Source organism: Haemorhous mexicanus, chromosome Z, assembly GCF_027477595.1.
Source record: "Haemorhous mexicanus isolate bHaeMex1 chromosome Z, bHaeMex1.pri, whole genome shotgun sequence".
Taxonomy (NCBI): domain Eukaryota; kingdom Metazoa; phylum Chordata; class Aves; order Passeriformes; family Fringillidae; genus Haemorhous; species Haemorhous mexicanus.
The window spans coordinates 7,312,318-7,332,465 of record NC_082381.1 but is presented as its reverse complement, the minus strand read 5'-3'; the positions used below and the strand labels follow the sequence as shown (position 1 = coordinate 7,332,465).

Below are 20,148 nucleotides of genomic sequence, written 5' to 3'. Positions count from 1 at the left end.
ATTCATCTTGTAAGTCAACTCCAGCTGAAATCTGCTGCTCAGGCCTCAGCACGTATGTGGAAAATGCCAATCACTTGTTTTTAAAATTTTAAAATAGTAATAAAATGGTTATAAAAATAGCAATATAATTAAAGTAATTTTAGACAATTTGGATTAGGACAATATGAGACAATAATGACAACATGAGACAATAGAAACAAAGAGTTACGGACAGTCTGGGCACCATTTTCTGGGCAGCACAAGCCCGAAAAAGGACCCCCTTTAAGAGAGGATTAACCCTTAAAAGCAACAGCCTGTTTTATATTCATACATCTCATACATGATGCATAAATTCCATTCAAACACAGGATTCTGTCTGGGCAGTGTCAGCTTCTTCCTCTTAATCCTAACCAGCTGAGTGAGGCGGGAAGAGTGAGATGGGAAGAAGTCGGTTTCTTCTGATAATGGAGCAATAAATTCTCTTTCTCTGAAAGATTCAGGTGTCCTGTGGCTGGTATCTGCTGCCAGTCCTTTCTTTAAAAAAAGTATCTTACATAGCATAGTTTCTATTTTAACATTTTGTTATAACCTAAAACTTTATTTAACACACTACTTAAGAAAATTAACACAGCATAACTTTGTGACACAACACATATAATGTTCATTTAAATATTTGTGAAAATATCATAAAATATGCACTTTTCACAATGTAACAGCCAAGAAGAGGCATAAACGCCTGTTTGTTGTTGTTGTGGAGCGCAGATATTCGCACGGAGCAGTGCTACCTGCGGTGGGAGGAGGAGGAATGTGTGCAGGCCGTGCCCGGCAGGCTCCGGATGGATTCCTGCTGCTGCGCCCTGGGGGCTGCCTGGGGCTCCGGCTGCCAGCGCTGCCCCGCGCCCGGCTCCCAGGAACACCGAGCCCTGTGCCCCAGGGGCCCCGGATTCTCCAGCAGGGGGGATCTTCTCACTGGCAGGCCGTTCTACAAAGGTGAGCCTTCCTCCTGATACCGGAGGGGTGAGTATGGGTGCATCCCAGAGGGAATTCCGTGGTTTGAGGCTGCTTGGCGTGCTTGAGAGATGGATAAAGGCCTGAAAGAGCTGGTGGTGCTAATGAGCTTGGAGTGTGTTGTGGGAAGCTATAATATTAGAGGGTTTTGAGAAAGCTGCAGGAGGCAGGCAGAAAAGCTACGGAAAAGTTTATCTGGCGTGATATTAGAAAGTTTTAAGTTTAATAATGGAGCTCTGTGTGTTGTGTTTTAAGGCTTACAAGCAGGTATTTTATTTGAAATAAGCAGGCATTGTTTTAACCAAAGGTACGTGTGCTTATAGCAATTGGACATAACCACTGTCAATATGCTTCTGCTTTGTGTGATTGGTCAACAAGCTTATAAAGTTGACACATTAAGTTCTTGGTCTGCTGCCTGGGATGTGAGCTGATGGCATCTTCCCATTGTCATACCCATGTAATGAGACTGATGCTGGAAAATAAAACAGCTCAAGGCTGTTCCTCAGTAGTCCCATCCCATTTGTGATTTGTACATAGACCTCAGCCAGCAAGAAGTGTTCCTAGAACAGAGGCTAGACAAAATTATGGGTGTTTATTGAAGGCCTTCAATAGGTACAGCTTGTCAAAATAGTCAGAAGCCTCTGAGAGAGGCTAAACCCAAGATGGAAAACTGTTGCAGTGTTGTGAGGGTCCCCAGGATGAGGTGGGAGAGGAGAATCTTGACCCCAAGTTCTCAGAAGGCTGATTTATTATTTTTTGATATTATATTATATTATATTATATTATATTATATTATATTATATTATATTATATTATATTATATTATATTATATTATATTATATTATATTATATTATATTATATTATATTATATTATATTATATTATATTATATTATATTATATTATATTATATTATATTATATTATATTATATTATATGAAAATTATATACTAAAACTGTACTAAAGAAAGAGAAAGGACACATCTGAAGGCTGGACAAGAATGAATAATAAAAAACCTGTGACAGGCCAGAGTCCTGACACAGCTGGACTGGGATTGGTCACTAAGTTAAAACAATTCACATGCTGGGTAAACAATTCTCCAAATCACATTCCACAGAAGCAAAACATGGAGAAGCTGAGGCTTCTCATCTTGCCAGGAGAAGAAATCCTGGTGAAGGGATTTTTCAGAAAGTATCACGGTGACAGAAAACGATCATGAGTATTTCACCCAGGTAAAGTTTGGTCCATTTACATGTCAGGGTTTAATCATCCAGTTACAGCTTCAGGTAATTAAGTAATTTACTCTAAGTTTGGCCCCCCCCAAATTTTGACGTTTGTTTATGTCTCTCAGGGCCTGAGACAGTTAGGTGTCCTTCAGTTTCATGCCTAGAGAAGAATTGTTTTGCCTGAATAAAATGGGAGAAGATTAGATGACAGGCTATGGAGTTTTAGAGTATACACTAAAGCAGTACAGGATCTGAAAACCATGAATCCTAAGGCATCAGTTCTGGTGTCTGAGGATTAAATGTGTGTGCATCCTTGAAGGTATCCTGAGGAATTCCTGGGTTTCAGGCTGCTTGTTAAGTGTGCTTGAGAGATGGGATAAAGGTATTTTTCTGAAAGAGCTGGTGGTACAGGTGAGGGGATTCTCTGTTTTCATGGGAGCTTGAGAGCAAAAGGTGCAAAGTCTGAATTGGGTGAGGAGGAGAAGGAAATTCCTGAAAGGAAAGGAATTCTGAATTAAAGGAATAGTGCAAAATGTGCATGTTTTTTAAGATAGTGCTTCACAGGGAATGAGCCAAGCATCAAATGGTATAAGAAATGAGTTATTTTAGATGTAAACATAAAGTATTACTAAAATTTGACTAGGGCTCTCTGAGAGACTGAAGAAGGATGGATTCTTTATCTGGTTTGCAAAATCAGTAAGTGATTAAAATGAGAGGGTGTTTGTTCTGTTATGATCATGAATGCAGTGACCACAAGGATCTTCAGTGATAACGGAGTCAAATAAAAGTATTTTAACCAGTTCTTGTTAGCTTCACCTCCTGTAGAGCAACAACAATACAGAATAAGCTGGAAAGTGTTAAAGCAGACCCAAGTTACCTCAGATGGGTAAAATCTGGGGAGAAAAACTAGTTTTATGTGCCCAGAAGCTCAGGTGATCCAGAAATTTGCTAGGGTTTTTTTTTTGGGGGTTTTTTTTAAAGGGTTCTGAAGCATTTGTCTAGGAATATTTTGAGCTGCTTTAGAAGGCTAGAACAGGTGAGACCTCTACTTCACCATAAATAAGCTCTGCTTTTCAGGAGTCATTACTCTCAGACAAAGCTCTTGATTTTCATTGATTTAAAGAAATAAGGAAAATAACAACAACAACAAGAGCAAAAATGATTTTATCAACACTTGTTTAATTAAAAAAATTATTTATTTGATAACTCTTGTCTAGGCTGAGGTTTTCTGAGGTTTGGCTTCCTGTTTCTGTTTCTTAATTTGGACCACTATTGTGTTCCATTCACAGAAATGAGTGGGAGATAGGTGTTTGTTTTGTTGAAGATGATTCTCATTTAGGGACATTGCCTCAGCAAATTATTTCACAGAGTGTAGGAGAGGTCATTCAGCCTTGTCCTGTGCAAGATCCTTTGACAGTTTGTGTTACTTAGCATTGAGGAGAGGTGAAATATTTCACTTGGTACTCTACTAAAGAAAAAAAATACCATTTTCAAAACAGCTCCAGATAAAACTGGCAGTTTTTGGTTTGAAAACCAAATCCAGTCAGCCAGGTAATGGTTGCATATTTTACAGACTAGGTCAGGCATGCCAGGAATATTGATCGTAGCACAAAGCAAACTTGGGCAACTTACACAGTCCAGAGTTTCAACTCAGAGAGTATCCCTGAATTTCTTTGACTCCTGATAAACATAAATTCTTAATTATTGCTTTGGATATTGTGAAGCAAAGAAAGCCAGAAAGATAGGGAAATGTCTCACCTCCAGTCAGGTCTCCAAGGATGTCCCCTCTAACCCAAACCCTGCCTTTTATGCTCAGCGCAGTTGGTAAGAAGGAACAGGAAATTCCTGTTGATTCCATAAATCTTTATGCTCAAGAATTTCTTATTTACTTCCTTTGTTTTTATTCCTAGATATCAATGAATGTAAGGTGTTCCCTGGCATGTGCATGAATGGTAAATGTAGAAACACAATTGGAAGTTTCAAATGCAGATGTAACAGCGGGTTCACTTTAGATATGGATGAAAGAAACTGTACAGGTGAGTAAGCCTTGCATTTTCCACAATTTTCCCTAGAATAATGGAATAGTCCTGGTTGAAAAAGACCTGGAAAGACCAGCCTGTTCCTTCAACCTGCTGTGGGGAAAGGGAGCCCAGAGGAGGTTATCTAGCACCACCTTGGAAAGATCCAGTGGTGGGGACTCCACCACATCCCTGGGGCTTTTTAAAGGGACTTGCTCTTGAGGCATAGCTTGGTGATCTGGAAACCCAATGCCATTAATTCCCTTCAGTTTCTAAGAGCTTAATCTTTTGACAGAATGGCTAACAGTCTCAAGTTTTCCTTTCAGAAACTGATTATTTAATAAATACAATACTTTTATATTTTTATAATTGATGTTTAAACTGCTCAGGTCATGCTGTATCCATACAACAAGAAAAATCAATAAAGATCACCAGCAAAGCCAAGTTTAATGTTCTAACAGAGAAATTATCTTAATTTATGTTTCTTACTCTCTGGTCATTGTATCACCAAATGATTTTAGAGACCGTAAGTTAATTTTCATTTAGATTTGATGGTGGAGAACACACAAGGGCACCTCAGCAAATCTGACACCAGTGCAGCGTTAACTCAGGAAGACACAGACACGTGTGTTTAATTTACAAGTTTAGGATTTTGTTCTTTACTGTCTGGAAAATCCGAAGATAAGCTTGACAGTTCTGTGGCTGTGGGAACTTGGATGCCAGCGTTGTGGGTGGCTGGCTCTGTGCTGAAAATGAAGGAGGTTTTGTTACAATGTACAGGCGTCCGTGAGTGTGTCTGAGTAATAACTATGAAGTGTGGGTGGTAAGGCATGTTCACTGAGGTTGGTCTGGATGCTAACATTGCCCTAACTGGTGATTTCCTTGTTTGTATAGTGATTGCATTGATGAAGAATGTATTTTACAAACTTTATTTCTAAACTAACCAGAATAGGTCAGAAAACTTGCAAAAGCTTTTTTTTCCCCCCCTTCTGTTCTGTGGTGATAAAATTACTCCACTGAGCAGCTGTAGAGAAACAGGTTTTCTGAAAGAAATTACTTTTTCGCTTTTTTTTAAATCAGCAAGAAATTGTTTTATAAAGTTTATAGGAACCCAGATACTCAGTAATGTGACAGATCTGCCATGTGGGTCTGACACCTCCACACATCTGTGAGGACTGAGTGTCATCACCCAGCAGAAACCTGTCCATGGGCAGTGACTCCTCTCCTGCAACACTTACCTGTTTCACTGGATCATATCCACATTCCCCCTTTAGATTTCTGACTCACTACCAGTGTGATTTAAAAAGAGCTCTTCTGTCTTTCCTGCTGTTGTTTTCTGCAGTGGGTTTCATTCAAACTTAACTAACAAGACAACCAGTGAACTGTAAATCTAGCTTTGATAGGAGCTAATTCCTAATGGAAAGGGTGTATGTAGGCTTGTAATGCTATTTCTGGTTAAATATCTTCATAATAATCAAATTATAATCAGTGGCATTGTAGTCATGGAGTCATTTGATACCTCTGTAAGAATGATATCTTGGAATGTCTTACACTTAGTTTTTTCCTTAAGAATCTAACCTTAAATTACACTTAATAGAGGCAGACTTGTTACATAGTTTACTATGGCCTGAGAGCTCTGAAGACTCAGCCTTACAAATCTTTCCTGAACCGTTTCACATAATCAGAAGTTTTTATAAGTAATTTTTTTTCTCTGTTGATTTGCATACTGTATATAGTTTCTGTAGACTTAATTTACAGTGACATTTCTTTTCTGTGAAAAGCAGGATAACCTTAAACCCAGTTTGATTTTTCTAACCTCTCCACTGCTATGAAACAGACATTGATGAGTGCAGGATCTCCCCAGACTTGTGTGGAAGTGGCACTTGTGTCAACACTCCTGGCAGCTTTGAGTGTGAGTGCTTTGATGGCTATGAAAGTGGATTTATGATGATGAAGAACTGCATGGGTAAGTGTTGCCAGGATGCCCTGGAGTCTCCATTTGCTGTGCAAAGCCTGGCTGTTATCTGAGCTGAGCACTTCAGATGTGTCATTACTGTGATTTCATGAGCAAATGAGTCAGATATGCAGTTTATAAAGACAGATAACTGAATTAAGTATATAGCCTTGCTTGTTCTGTATGCTAATTACTTATACCCTTAAGAGACACTTATTATGTACATATATTTTTGAATGGAAGCAGCTCTTCACACAATTCATTTAAAACTGCTAATGGGGTTTCCAAATATTTGGTAAAGCTAGGAATAGAAAGTTTGAGTTTCAAAAGCAGTGTCAGTCCCTTTTCATTGCTTCTTCTAGGACTCATTTCCTGGAAAAAAAATTACATCTCTTTATTTTGATTAAAGTTGTAAGAATGGGTCTGGAGACACCAAAACGTGTCTAGCCACCCTAAAAAATCTTAGGTTTCAGTCACCTTTACTTGTTTTCCAAAAGCAAATTGTGATGTTTTTAGACTTTCCTGGGAGTCCAGAAGTGTAAGTGCGCCTTGAACATCTTTTGTTTGTATTTCTCTCTGTCCACACCTGTAGTTTAGCTGGTTTTATCAGTTTTGTGAGTAAAATATTCAGTTTTCCTTTATGAGCTGTAGCCAGAATATTTCCCAGCCACACCATGGCACACACAGGAATTACCAAACTGAGGAGCTGTTAAGGTAAAAATTGATACACAATTTTTTACCACCATAATTGCATCTACAGACAGGAATTTCAATGCATGCATGAACAGGTGTCTGATTGCCTTAAGCAATTAAAAATATATATATACATCACAATAATCCATTGTTCTAAAGGGCAATATCCAAAATTTGCTGCCCTTGCTTGTCATGTTTTCTTGGATATCTAATGTTAAATGATGAATTTCTGGTTTTCTTGAGAGGAAAAATACCCATCTTTAAGTTAATAATAATATATAGGTTTTGGTTTCCTCTGTTGTGCCGCGTGAGTAGAGGTGCAACACCATGAAACAATCCCTTCATTTTCTCACTTATAGACACTGGGAATTGCTTTTCTCTTTGTTACCCTTACATGTGCCCGTTTTATATCTGCACGTGGTGGTTTCTTTGCAGATATAGATGAGTGTGAACGCAACCCTCTGCTGTGCAGAGGTGGCACCTGTGTGAACACTGAGGGGAGCTTTCGCTGTGACTGCCCCCGGGGGCATGAGCTGTCACCATCGCAGGAGGAATGCTTGGGTGAGTTTCAACGCAGGAAAAGAATCTTTAGTTTGAGGAATGGTCAGTCCCTAGGAAAGGGGGGATCTCAGGAATCTCTTAAACAAATTAATGCTCCTCCTTGATATCAAAAATTGTATCTTCAAATAAAAAACTAGAAGCCTTTAAAATCTTCAGTGTCAGTAATGCTGTTGACTCCAAAGAGGAGGGTTTTATCAGGCCTCTTAGGGGTTATTTAGCAACTGAAAGGACTGTACCACTCATGGCAGCTACTTTAATCAGTCACAAAAAGGTGTTGTCCTGTGTTAAAATGCATCTCTCCTTTTAGCACATAATCCACCCAAAGGATGAAGGAAAAAAAAAGAAATGTCAAAAAGAAGCATATTGTCTCTTTGGCTTATTTTCTTGATGGAGAATAGCAGACTTGGTAATTAATGCCCACAGCAGACTCTGTAATTCATTCTCTCACACCTGAGTCAGAGAAGATATATCTTTGGACAACAGCTTAAACATAGCAGAACTCCATTCCTTGAACTGGAACATGCCAAGAGCAAGAAAGAAATTTAAAAAACCTGAAAGCCACCAGTTTGCAGTATTACCTCTCATTCTTCCTGAACCTGAGCTGTTTAAGCTGTTAAATATTCTGAATTGCAACTGATCTGAACAATTCTTCCCCAGATGTGAACGAGTGCTCATTGAGTGACCGTCTCTGCAGAAATGGCAAGTGTGTGAACATGGTTGGGACCTACCAGTGCTTCTGTGACTCTGGGTACCAGCCCACTCCTGACAGACAGGGATGCACAGGCAAGTGTTGTGCACCTGCACCTGGGATTTTGTGCTTCAGCTGCATTGTTCCATCTGTCCTTGCTTTTATTTAACTTCACACCTTCCTTACGAAAATCAGCAGGGCTGTTTTCTCATGTGCTTTGAGGCTTATTATGAGCTATTGTGGGAATACAGAAGTATAAAGGAATATAAAGGAGGTATAAAAATATGGTTGCTGTAGTGAACTCTGCAGAATATTTGAAATTATACTTCCTTTACTGCTCCAGTAAAATCAGAGGTTTGTACTGATTAAAAACAGAGGTTTGAGCTAAGAACCAGAAAGCACACCTAGATTTCTTGATCAAGCAAGAAAAGTTCTATGCATTCATGGTCTATCTTTCACATTTTTCTCCTTATCATAAGCATCTCTTTAATCCTTCACTGTAATAGTGCTGAATTATGTAGTGCCCAGCACATCAACTCCTTGCAAAGAAAACAGCAGTACTGAGAGGTTTTTCTATTTGCTTGGTATGGTTTTTTACAGAATTGCAAATTTGTGCCACATTTCAAGCTTTAAGTTTCTCAGGTTTTCTCTTTCTTTCCTTTCCAAACTTTCTTTCTTGAGGTTTTTTTTACACCTGTAGCAATACACAGGAGCAAAACCAACATTTAACTTAGCAGCTTGCTCCCACAGATGAAAAAGCAGTTGAAAGAGGGAAAAACAAACCAAATATAAATCAGAGACAATAGAATGAGAATAAAAATTCAGAATGAAGCCACTGATGAACCTCTTTATGTAAAATCTGAAGGGAATATGATGTTTTTCTTAAAGAAGTAGACTTATTACCACCAATGTTGCTTCCCCAGATATTGATGAGTGTATGATAATGAATGGAGGCTGTGACACCCACTGCACTAACTCAGAGGGCAGCTATGAGTGCAGCTGCAGTGATGGCTATGCTCTGATGCCAGATGTCAGGACATGTGCAGGTAGGTTTTTACACCTGAAAAGCTCCAGCATCATTATCTTTCAGCCAAAATCAAGCTGGTGTTCCAGCCCATCCATGCCAGTGACAGAATTATTACCTGAATTTTTTTTTTTCTGTTCCCTCCTCAGATATTGATGAATGTGAAAACAATCCAGATATCTGTGATCGTGGGCAGTGTACCAATATCCCAGGGGAATATCGCTGTCTCTGTTACGATGGATTTATGGTTTCTATAGACATGAAAGCTTGTGTTGGTAAGTAGCTGTATGCACCAAATTTAGTGTAAGTCTTAAAGATTCTGCAGCTTTTTCAGGATGTTCTTTCTGCTGTGTCCTTCAAAGCGAATATTGAAATAGTGTATTTTATGAAGAAAATAATCTGTATGCCTATTGGTAACTCCTTAACAATGAACCATATCCTATAGTTAAAAAACATTGGTGTGATTTTACTATAATGGAACATGTGTACTGAGAGGGGATCAGATGAGGGGCTCAGAAGGGGGCACTTCAAAAACTGTTCATTGGAAGAAAATTATTATGATCATGGATATGTTTTAAGAAAATTATTTTAAGTCATTCTCGTAAGATAAAGTTTGCTTCATATTCCTTTAATTGGCATTCCAAAAAAAGGTGAAAACAAATGGTGTTTGTTTTGCCAGAAAGCCGTGGTATTTGTACTACACATTTATCTTTACTTATTTTAGGGAATTTGCAGAGTGGAACAGCTGAAATACATTACGACCTCATATAATAGGTATTTTCACCTGAAATAAAGTGTTCCAAAATGACAGTAATGTCCAACTAATAATTAATTTATAATCACCTACAGATGTGAATGAATGTGATTTGAATTCCAACATCTGCATGTTTGGGGAGTGTGAAAACACCAAAGGCTCCTTCATTTGTCACTGTCAAGTTGGGTATTCAGTCAAAAAAGGAACCACAGGGTGCACAGGTAAAACAGATTTCCAGTGAATGTGTTATATACATTGGTTGGCTTCCAGGTAAAATAAATGCACAAGTGTTCACACACAAGAGAGAGGTTGGTATCTGTATATATTGGTATATATATGAGTGTTTCACATCTGCTAGCATGTGCCAGAGTTTTAAAGGAAGTGTTCCTTCACCAGTATCAATGCTGGAGGTCCATTGCAAACTAATTTTAAAGATTTTGGCAGCCCGGGTTATGTCAACACCCCTGTTACAGATCTGGGCTTGGGATGGCGAGGCTGCAGTTGTGTTGGAAGTTTTTTATCAGTGCTCATTTGTCACATGTACCTGGAGGATGAACTCATCTCAACTCAAGCTGCAGGAAATGGCCATGTGGTCTAAGGAAAGAACAAGAGGGGAAAAAAAAAATTAAAAATCCTTCAACCTTTGCCAACAATTTTTAAAGTTCTGTAGTCACTCATAATCACTCTACAAGTTCTGTGATGTTTAAGCAGTACCTTTTCTTCTGCATGTTCTCAAGAATCCAGGCTCATCCAAAAAAAGCTGACAGAATTTCTCCTACAATTTTGTGTTTAGGAATCTGTTGTATAATTACTATGGCCGTCTGTGTATAATTATTTTTATGACTGAAATGTTGCTGTGCACCGAAAGACCTCATCCCAGTTTAAGACATAAAAAGATCAACATATTTCATATTTCTGGAAAAGAGTGTTAATTTCATGCTGAAAAGCCATTGTAGGAAAGTGGACTGATTGTCATGTTTGCAAACAAAGAGCAAAAATAAAATGCAATTGTCACTCCTTTGTACTAATACAGAATATGAAATAGCCTTCTTGAATTTTATTAAGTTCTTAAACATTTGTTTTTCAAAGGAGTGAAAGCCCTCATAGTGGAAATATGTAAAAGGAGCATAATTTTTCATATTCTGATGTAAATACTGATAGTTTGTTTTGTGCTTGTAGATGTGAATGAGTGTGAAATTGCAGCTCACAACTGTGACATGCATGCCTCGTGTGTCAATGTGCCAGGAAGTTTTAAATGCAGTTGCAGAGAAGGTTGGGTTGGAAATGGCATTAAGTGTATTGGTAAGTACACAGAAAACAAAGATTTTTTTCTCCTTCTCCCCACTCTTTTTTTTTTATTTCTGAAAGCATGTAATGTGACTGTGTGATTAGTACATTAGAAACAAAGAATTATTCTTCTGTGTGCTGTAGCCTGTACATAGATGGGTATGAAAGATTCTTATGTTTCACCGATTTGGTTTTCTAAGAAAAAGGAAAATTTTACTGTCTCAGAAACTTAATGCTGTAACATCTTTCCAAATTAACTACATATTTTACAAAGTTTATATACAACTGCTAGTAGAATGTTAAAAAAAAAAAAACAGACCCAGAAATTAAATAGATTTTGTTTTATTTTTTCTTGTCAGTCAGATATTTCCATTCCTTCAAACGTTTTTTGTAAATGTCTTGTAATTTATCTGATTTATAGACCCTGATGTAAACCAGATTGGGACTGGGGGGGTGGGAAACCTGTGTCTGCATTTGCTGGGCTGCTGTAGTTGTGTATGTCCCCTTGCCTTCATGTTTCATTTTCGTGGCTAAGAGATTGTAATACTTGCTTTTTGTTTTAAGAATATTTTGGGATCTATGGAAGATAAGGCTTTATTGATGTAATGTGCTAGAAAATATCATGAGAATTCTTGTTTCTTCTTCTTTTTTCCTTCTTTCTTTTCTTTTTTTTTTTTTTCATACATATTAACATCCAAGTGAATAACTTGCCTCAACTCTCATGGGGTTTCAGTGTTTTCAATTTCTTCTATTACTTGCGGAGACTTCCTAAATAAGTGGCAGTTTTTTTACCTCACTGCATTTCTTTGGTTCAGTTTCTTTTTAATAAAACTAATTCTAAATTTAAGCTCATTAACAGGACTTTAACATCCAAGTAATGAGCCAGCTGAATTCCATCTGTTGCTCAGAAATATTTTGCCCAGTCCCATTCGCTGTAACTTAAAGGAGTCACTGTAGATTAACCCTGTATCATCTAATACTAAACATGTGTATTTATGGAGACATAAATCAAGTTTGCAGTGATGCTGGTTATCTTGGCAGCTAATTACCAGCCAGTTTACTGATTGCTGTGCTGCTGCCTGTACTTTTTGACCCCAATGTGCAGATCTTGATGAATGCTCCAATGGGACCCAGCGGTGCAGCACCAATGCCCAGTGTGTGAACAGCCCGGGCTCCTACCACTGTGCCTGTGCAGAGGGATTCACTGGAGATGGCTTTACCTGCTCTGGTAAGGGGTTTTGTGACACCTGACCTGTCCCTGGTGGTTCTTCTCTTGTACGGAACCTTTGTGAATTAGACCTGAGCCCACAGTGAAAGACAATAAATGTGAAAATGTAATTTAAGATCAAGATGCTTCTTGTCTGTCCTGTATAAGAAATGGTGTCAGAGGCACCTGACTGTTCCTTTGATTTGTGTCCCAGTTGGACCCACTGGGTCTATTTTTTTGGGGAAAGTTCCTGTCTGCTGCTTCTTCCTCCTCCTCATCTTCATGCCAGTTATTTTGAACGTGCATGTCCTGCTTGCAGCAGTGCCTCTAATCAACAACACCAAATGCCAGCTCTATTAGAGTTCCTCTGACATCATCTATTTTCCCATCACCCAGTAGAACAGGATGTGATCATTAACATACGACTTTTTCAACAGAAAAACAAATTGCAGTTAAAAAACATTGCCCATGATCTCTGCATTTAAATTTTTAGGTGAGAATGGACATTGTTATTCACACAGGAAGCGACTCAAAATAAACTGACATGTACTATATCGAGTGTAAAGATTTGATATTAAATATTAATTACTGTGTCTTGAGTTACTCTGATCTTTATCATGTACAGGTAGAGATACAACATTATCTCTGTTCTCAGCTTTTAACAACATCCTCTATTTGGTCACCATATTTAAAGGTCTGAAGAAACGCATCCTAATGATAGTAAAATACCTAGAAAACTACTGTGAATGCATTTTTTATTGTCTAACTGCCTAATTACAAACAAAAATTAATTTAAAGCTTAGAAACAAAGTTTTCTGATTAGTAGTGTGAAGTTTTTTATTTGAGAATAAAAACCTTCAAATATGACTTGGTTTTGTATTTCAAGATTTTGGTTCATGGGAACAATGTTTTATCCCTGTATTGAGCTTCTGGGTTTCTCTAAAAATCAGACGTAATGCTAATTATGAACTAATAAAATGAAGAAAGCTTGTAAAATCCTTTTTGGACAATCATAACCATACCTGACAAAATTATCACTTCTTATGATGACTGAAATGGTGAATGCCCTCCCTTGCCATTCTCTTTTATTATAGCTCTTTTGGGGCATACAAGGAGAATTGCTGGTGTGCAAGCAGTACTTGTAATGTTCCTCACCCTCAAAGAATATTTTCCAAAATGAATATTATAATAATTTTCTATGTATTATTTAGGAAAATTTGCCTTTTGAACATTTTTTTCTAACAAAATAGCATAGCAATATATACCAACAGGCAAAATTTTGACTTTTTAAGCCAGATATTTAACTTTTATGTCAAGATTATTCAAAACTGAATCTTAAAAGCCTGTATTATTAAAAAAATTTTCATCTGTTACTTAAAAACAAGGAGTAAGGAATCGTGAAATGTGAAAGGAATAATTTTAGAAGCTGTGTTTGCTTTTCTGCATTCTTTCCACGTGCCTCAGGATATAAGTGTTCTGTTTTATACCTTCAACGCTCAGCAGCGCTATTATTTTGAACACCAGGATATATTTATGTGTATTTCTGCTGGTGAAACCTGTAGTTCCAGAGAGGATTTTTCCTGTCCTCCACAGATGTGGATGAGTGTGCAGAGAATGTGGAGCTGTGTGAAAACGGGCAGTGCCTGAACGCCCCCAGCACCTTCCGCTGCGAGTGTGAGATGGGGTTCACCCCTGCCTCTGACAGCAAGTCCTGCCAAGGTGAGCTGCTGCTGCTGCCTCAGCTCTACTCTCTGAGTTTGGGCTGGCTGCTCTGAAGCAAAGAGCAACGAGCAGGACCTCAACCTGGAAGCAGAGAAAGCACCACATGTTTCACATACAAGCAATTTCTTCAGTGTGAATTATGTTGGAAGGTTGCTTTCATCTTTTTTGTGATGCTTTCCTGGCTTTCACCCATAAATCCCAGAGCAGAGGTTTGCCTCAGCAATTCTGTAATTTTTTTTTTTTTTTTGCTTCCTTTTTGTCACTATTGAATGGTGTGTGGAAAATCCTGTGTTAACTTTCTAGTCCAGTTAAGCTTCTATTCCCTATTGTGTTCTTTCACCTTTTGTTGTTGTTATTTAATATGGCTGTATAGTAAATGAAAACATTTTAGCTGGTGCCCCAAAACTTTTAACTTATTTCATATTTAATGGTGAAAACCACATAACATCTTTGGAAATTAAAATTCTTGGTGAGATACGATAAACAGGTTTCAAATCTCCAAGATTCAGTCCAGAGCATGGCATGTTCCAGCATTCAGGTGTACATGTATGAATCAGACTTCAGAATAATTCAGGTGCTTCTGACCTGTTCCCAAGTCAGGTTTGTTCATCATTATCAAGTATTGTCAGTCACCTTTACTGAATTTCTTGGTGCAGCTCATTTGTATTAGAGTGGTGCCAATGGTCTAATAAAAATCCCCTAATAGATCCAATCTATTCCAGCCAACCAGTGTTTTGAAAAACAATGTAATTCTAAATTTTGGCTCAGCCTGTTGAAGGATTTGGGTCCAACAATTGAAGGATTTTGGAGAAATGCTTAATGTGTTACTGTGATTACAAAAGACATCTGAAAGCATTCCATTGATTAAATTGTGCTGTTGGAAAAGTAAAATATCTGGGTGCCGAATTCATAAAAGAAGTTAGCTTTTATTTCTCTCATTTTGAGGTTGATATATTAATCTGTACAATAGTAAGAAGAGTCCTTCGCTGATTTCTACAATCAAGAGGCAAAATCCAGTCTTGATTTAGTGAAATAATGGTGATAAAAATTATTAATCCACTTTCTTCAGAAGTCTCTTGAGATGTCAGTACATTAGCTTCTCAATGACCTGTTTTGGAGGTCATTCCATGGCTGCACTCCAGGGTATTTAGAAATTTTATTTTCCAGATGAAATTGACTCAGACTTTTGGATGTTGACCATTCATTTTCCCTAAAAAACATGTCTCTCAGATGGTCCTCAGAATCTAACCCTTCTCATATATTACTATAAAGAGGCATTTTATCACTTCTCAGCCTCTGGCTAAGGTAATCCAGCCAGGTTAAAAGTAGATATTTTATTATTGTAATAATTTTAATACCCCTTTTGCACGTCTTGTCCAATATTAGTTCATCCACAGAGTACTGTACTCAGAATTTCAAATTAAGATTTGGCTGTGCTTTGTAAAATGATATTAATGCTTTCCACTTCCCTGACTGTGCTAAAAATAATTCACTAATACATGCCAGAGCAGCATTTGACTTTTCCACAGCTGCTTTATTCTGGCAACTTTAAAAGTCCTGCTGTCTGACAGTACATGGAGGGGTTTTTTTTCCACTCCTATCCTACTTAGTTTCAGCTCAGAAGTCTTTTGCAGTTTGTGCCTAAAGCCATAGCTTTGCAGTCTGTGGTGTCAGTGTTCATCTGCTTTCTACACTGCAGCTGACAAAATCATCCAGTTTTCTGTCAGTGTCTTTCAACTTGATTTCATCTTCAATTTAGATGAGTGTGCTGGCAGTCCTTTAGATGCATTTTAGCTCATCTGTGTGTAGTTACTACATAACTATTTCAATGTGGGCTTGAGAAAATCATAGATAATTCTTATACTTCCTATAGTCCTATTTTCCCTGTATTCTTCCTCCAAGAAGATACGACTGTTGATGCCTGCACACTATCTTCTTATTACACTTACTTTACAAATACAAATTCACAAATAGAAATTTAGTGTAGTATTCTACACAAACTGAAAAATGTAGTGTTTAAAATACTTTGCATGTGTCTCCTTTTGCTTTTATGGTGCTGTGACACACAATAACAACAACAGCAATAATAATAACAATATTGTGGTGATACTGTGTAACTTTCTGGTTTTAATACACTCCTTCAGACGTGGATGAATGCTCCTTCCAGAATATTTGTGTGTTTGGCACCTGCAATAATCTCCCAGGAATGTTTCGTTGTATCTGTGATGATGGCTATGAACTGGATCGAACAGGGGGGAATTGCACAGGTAAGTCATTGCTTTTCAGAAATACATTAGCAAAAAGAGTGGCTTCTTAAATCTGAAAATGTACAAGGTTTATTTGTAGTCATTTGGTGAATTATTTTTAGGACACTCAGTTTCAGCTAAAATTCACTTGTATTTGAAACTTTCTAAGTTGTCTTAGAAAGTAAAATTATTCTTTTCTGTCCAATGAGCAGATTTATGAATGTGAATTTCCTATTTCAGATATTGATGAATGTGCTGATCCCATTAATTGTGTTAATGGTCTTTGTGTAAACACTCCTGGAAGATATGAGTGTAATTGTCCTCCAGACTTCCAGCTGAATCCTACTGGAGTGGGCTGTGTGGGTAAGTAAAAGCTTCCTGAACTATCACTTTAAAAATCACTGCTTTTATGCAAATAAGATAGAAAAATAATGATTCCACAATTCTGCATATCCTGTTACATAGTTTTCTAGTGTTATCTCTCTTGACATCAATAACTAACAATGTTCTTGAAGTGCCAGTGACTTCAAGAGCACCATGTTACCTGAATCCATCCTTCTAGGTATGAAATTGCAGATGAATGCCTGCAGTTCTTTGCCTGGGTCATGGTGTGCAGCTGTAACCACGTGTGTTTTTTTCATAGATAACCGTGTGGGCAGCTGCTACCTGAAGTTTGGACCAAGAGGGGATGGGGGCCTGTCCTGCAACACTGAGATTGGGGTTGGAGTCACTCGTTCCTCGTGCTGCTGCTCACTGGGAAAGGCTTGGGGGAACCCCTGTGAGACCTGCCCCCCTGTCAACAGCAGTAAGGAAATGTTCTCATGTTCTCCTGGTACTGCCTTATTTCAGACGGGATGGAAAAGGAATTTACAGTCTTTTGCTGTGCTGCTGTATGTTGGTCATTCGAGACAAATTTCCCTGCCACTGTCAGAGGGACCAGGGGTGTGGACTTGGGCATCACAGACCTGACCTTTAGTCTTCTGTGACTGAGTTGGTGCCTGTTCTCACACTAATAAATCAGTGCTGCCTTTAGAAGGCACTTCCCACCAGACCAGGTGATACTTTAGGGAGTTTTGTGCACTTTATTTTGCTCTTATTTTTCTCCCATTAAAAAAAAAATAATTAAGAACTTTGCAGATAAGAATGAAATAGAGTGCATACATCTGCTGGGCATTTTTGCTCAGCAGCTCCAAGATGGTAAGGAAATAAATTCATTATGCTTAGAACTCAAATCATGGCTTTAATTTGGAGGGCTTCATTATTCTCCAGAAGAAGAGTGTTGATAACTGTTGTTATTTATGTCTAAGTCACTCTTGAGTACTTTCAAAACTATTACTTAATGATAGTTATTAGCTTTGTAGAGCTTTGAAAGTTTTTAATGAATATTGCAACACAAATGTCAAGTATGTTCTTTACAGCCTCATAACAGTAGGAATTCCAGGTTTGACACTTACCTTTATCAGTGGCATGCTGACATTTCATATTAAAGAATTAATCAAAAGAGAAAGCATATGCCTCTGTAAGGACACCGTATGGAAAAATCAATATTGTGCTTGCCTCAAGAGTATCTGAATTATGCTAATAAAAGAAAGCATAACTCCTCATCTTACATTGGTTTTCTGTTAATCTAATGCACATGTTTTATTTACTGTGAATAGGTCAAAAAAGTAGAGACCAAATGACTGTATGGAAGAACAGCCATTAAAAACACAAGTGATATTTTATGATTCTGTTGTCATAATTTTATTTTTTATGAGACTGACATGTCTCCTATATTTTCCTTTAGCTGAATACAATACTCTCTGTCCAGGGGGAGAAGGATTCAGACCAAATCCCATCACTATTATTTTAGAAGGTGAGTTTCTTATAAATGACTGTGATGATTGATACTGATGATAATAGTAAAAAAGAGGTCATCTTTGAAGAGGAACGGCATTTTTTCAAAAATCATTATATTTAGTGCAAAGCTAAAACAACTGTTAATGTGAATTGGGAAACAACATGAAAAGGCACAGAGCAAAAGGATATTGAAGAAGTCCAACACCATTTCAGTAGGAAAACAATCTGGTGCATACCTTTTGTGTGCTTCCTTACTTTAACTGGATTTCAAAATTGGGCCCTGAAGGATAAGTCATTTTTGAAAATTGCAGCTCATCAGCAGAAAGTGCAAATGTCAGGAAATATTCATCAGGCAAAGCAGCTCTGGTTCCAATAAATGGGCAGAAGTGAGGAATTAGATGCCAAAATCCTGTAAACAGCAATGGAACATTGGGCTTAACAAGCTGAAACTGCTCCTTAAGGGCTGTTTGAATGGAAGAGAATGAGCATCTTATCCATGCATTCCTGGAGAGCAATTTAGAAGAAAAAAAAAACCAAAAAAACCACACATGACAGTTCAAAGCTACTAGCTGGCAAAATTTCAGGGCAGTACTTAAATTCTCTTCTTTCTTTTCATTGCGGAATGAAAACGTGGTGAGTTGTTCTTTTTTTTCCCCTCTGTTCTCAGACATTGATGAATGTCAGGAGCTGCCAGGTCTCTGCCAAGGTGGAAATTGCATCAACACTTTTGGCAGCTTCCAGTGTGAATGCCCAAAAGGTTACTACCTCAGTGAAGAGACAAGAATCTGTGAAGGTTGGGTCCTTTAAAGCCTCTTTCTCTGTCACAGTGCAGTTATTATGAAAACCACTTCTTTTTAGCCTTAAATTCTTAGGTAGGCATGGTACACCCCACCCTCCCCTAGAGTTTTCCCTAAAACCATTATCTTTGGCACCAATGATACAATTAGTACAAAGCTTGAAATGGAACACTTCAATATATTAATGTTTATTTTAGATATTAGACCTCAGCCGTGTGTATTCAGCAAACTAAGGGATTATTAATGATTTCTGGCTTCTCACCCTGCAAGTTTTATGATGCTCTCTGCATTTTGGGTGTGACAGTAGCCGTTTAATTTACTCAGTATGAAGTAAAGTTCGTGCTGTTTTTCCTTCTGTCTTTGAGATTTTTTGTAACTGTTACAACCGAATTGTAAATTGACCCTAAATTGACCCTAAAAAGTGACTAACCCTGCTGTGAGAAGGAGGTGTGAATGTCTTTTGTTGATTTCAGTGACAAGTTCAAGAATTTAGAGTTTATTCAGTGTGTTGTCTTGCACTTAAGAGAACTAAGGCTAAACTTAGAGGTTAAAATCAGAGCTATATTCCAAGCTATTCTTTAAATGAAGGATTTTTGTTATCTTAGCATGGTTTATTATGGTTGCATTTCTCAGAAATATTTGCTTGGCCTTGGACCTCTTCTCCCTCGTTTCCTGGAGTGTTTTTTTCTTGTTTCCTAGATATTGATGAGTGTGTTGCACACCCTGGTGTCTGTGGTCCTGGCACCTGCTACAACACCTTGGGGAACTACACCTGCATTTGCCCACCTGAATATATGCAGGTGAACGGAGGACACAGCTGCATGGGTATGCACAATGTCATCTTTACTAGAACTGCAAGATTATCAGGCTGTTTGAGGCCCAGACCCTGTGCTTTTTGTTTATTTTGACTATTTTTAGTTCCCAGCTGGTGTCATGTTGTCAGAAAAGAGATCCCTGTGATTGGCCTGCAGCATTTAGGGGCTCTTACTCCCTAAAAGGGCTCACTGTTCACTGGTTTATTTCAGCTGATCATTTCCAAATGGTGGGGTTTGCTTTGCAAATGGATCTGTTGAGTATCTACACTGTGTTTATGATTTCTTAGGAGTTTGACTTTTTCCCCATTGTGTCTTTAAATGAAAACAGA

The 20,148-nt window shown here is 38.0% G+C and overlaps 1 protein-coding gene across 1 annotated transcript in view; it reads left to right on the top strand.

Moving 5' to 3' along the window:
• Positions 1 to 20,148, top strand: part of FBN2 (fibrillin 2) — a 122,370-nt gene that overhangs the window by 72,035 nt on the left and 30,187 nt on the right. Inside the window, exons 24-40 of the mRNA XM_059836422.1 lie at positions 742 to 969; positions 4,125 to 4,250; positions 6,070 to 6,198; positions 7,315 to 7,440; positions 8,098 to 8,223; positions 9,052 to 9,174; positions 9,302 to 9,427; positions 10,002 to 10,127; positions 11,086 to 11,208; positions 12,299 to 12,421; positions 13,994 to 14,119; positions 16,267 to 16,389; positions 16,609 to 16,731; positions 17,012 to 17,173; positions 18,155 to 18,223; positions 18,875 to 19,000; positions 19,704 to 19,829. Of these exons, the coding sequence (XP_059692405.1) occupies positions 742 to 969; positions 4,125 to 4,250; positions 6,070 to 6,198; positions 7,315 to 7,440; positions 8,098 to 8,223; positions 9,052 to 9,174; positions 9,302 to 9,427; positions 10,002 to 10,127; positions 11,086 to 11,208; positions 12,299 to 12,421; positions 13,994 to 14,119; positions 16,267 to 16,389; positions 16,609 to 16,731; positions 17,012 to 17,173; positions 18,155 to 18,223; positions 18,875 to 19,000; positions 19,704 to 19,829 (2,211 nt within the window). The remainder of the gene's footprint in view (positions 1 to 741; positions 970 to 4,124; positions 4,251 to 6,069; positions 6,199 to 7,314; positions 7,441 to 8,097; positions 8,224 to 9,051; positions 9,175 to 9,301; positions 9,428 to 10,001; positions 10,128 to 11,085; positions 11,209 to 12,298; positions 12,422 to 13,993; positions 14,120 to 16,266; positions 16,390 to 16,608; positions 16,732 to 17,011; positions 17,174 to 18,154; positions 18,224 to 18,874; positions 19,001 to 19,703; positions 19,830 to 20,148) is intronic.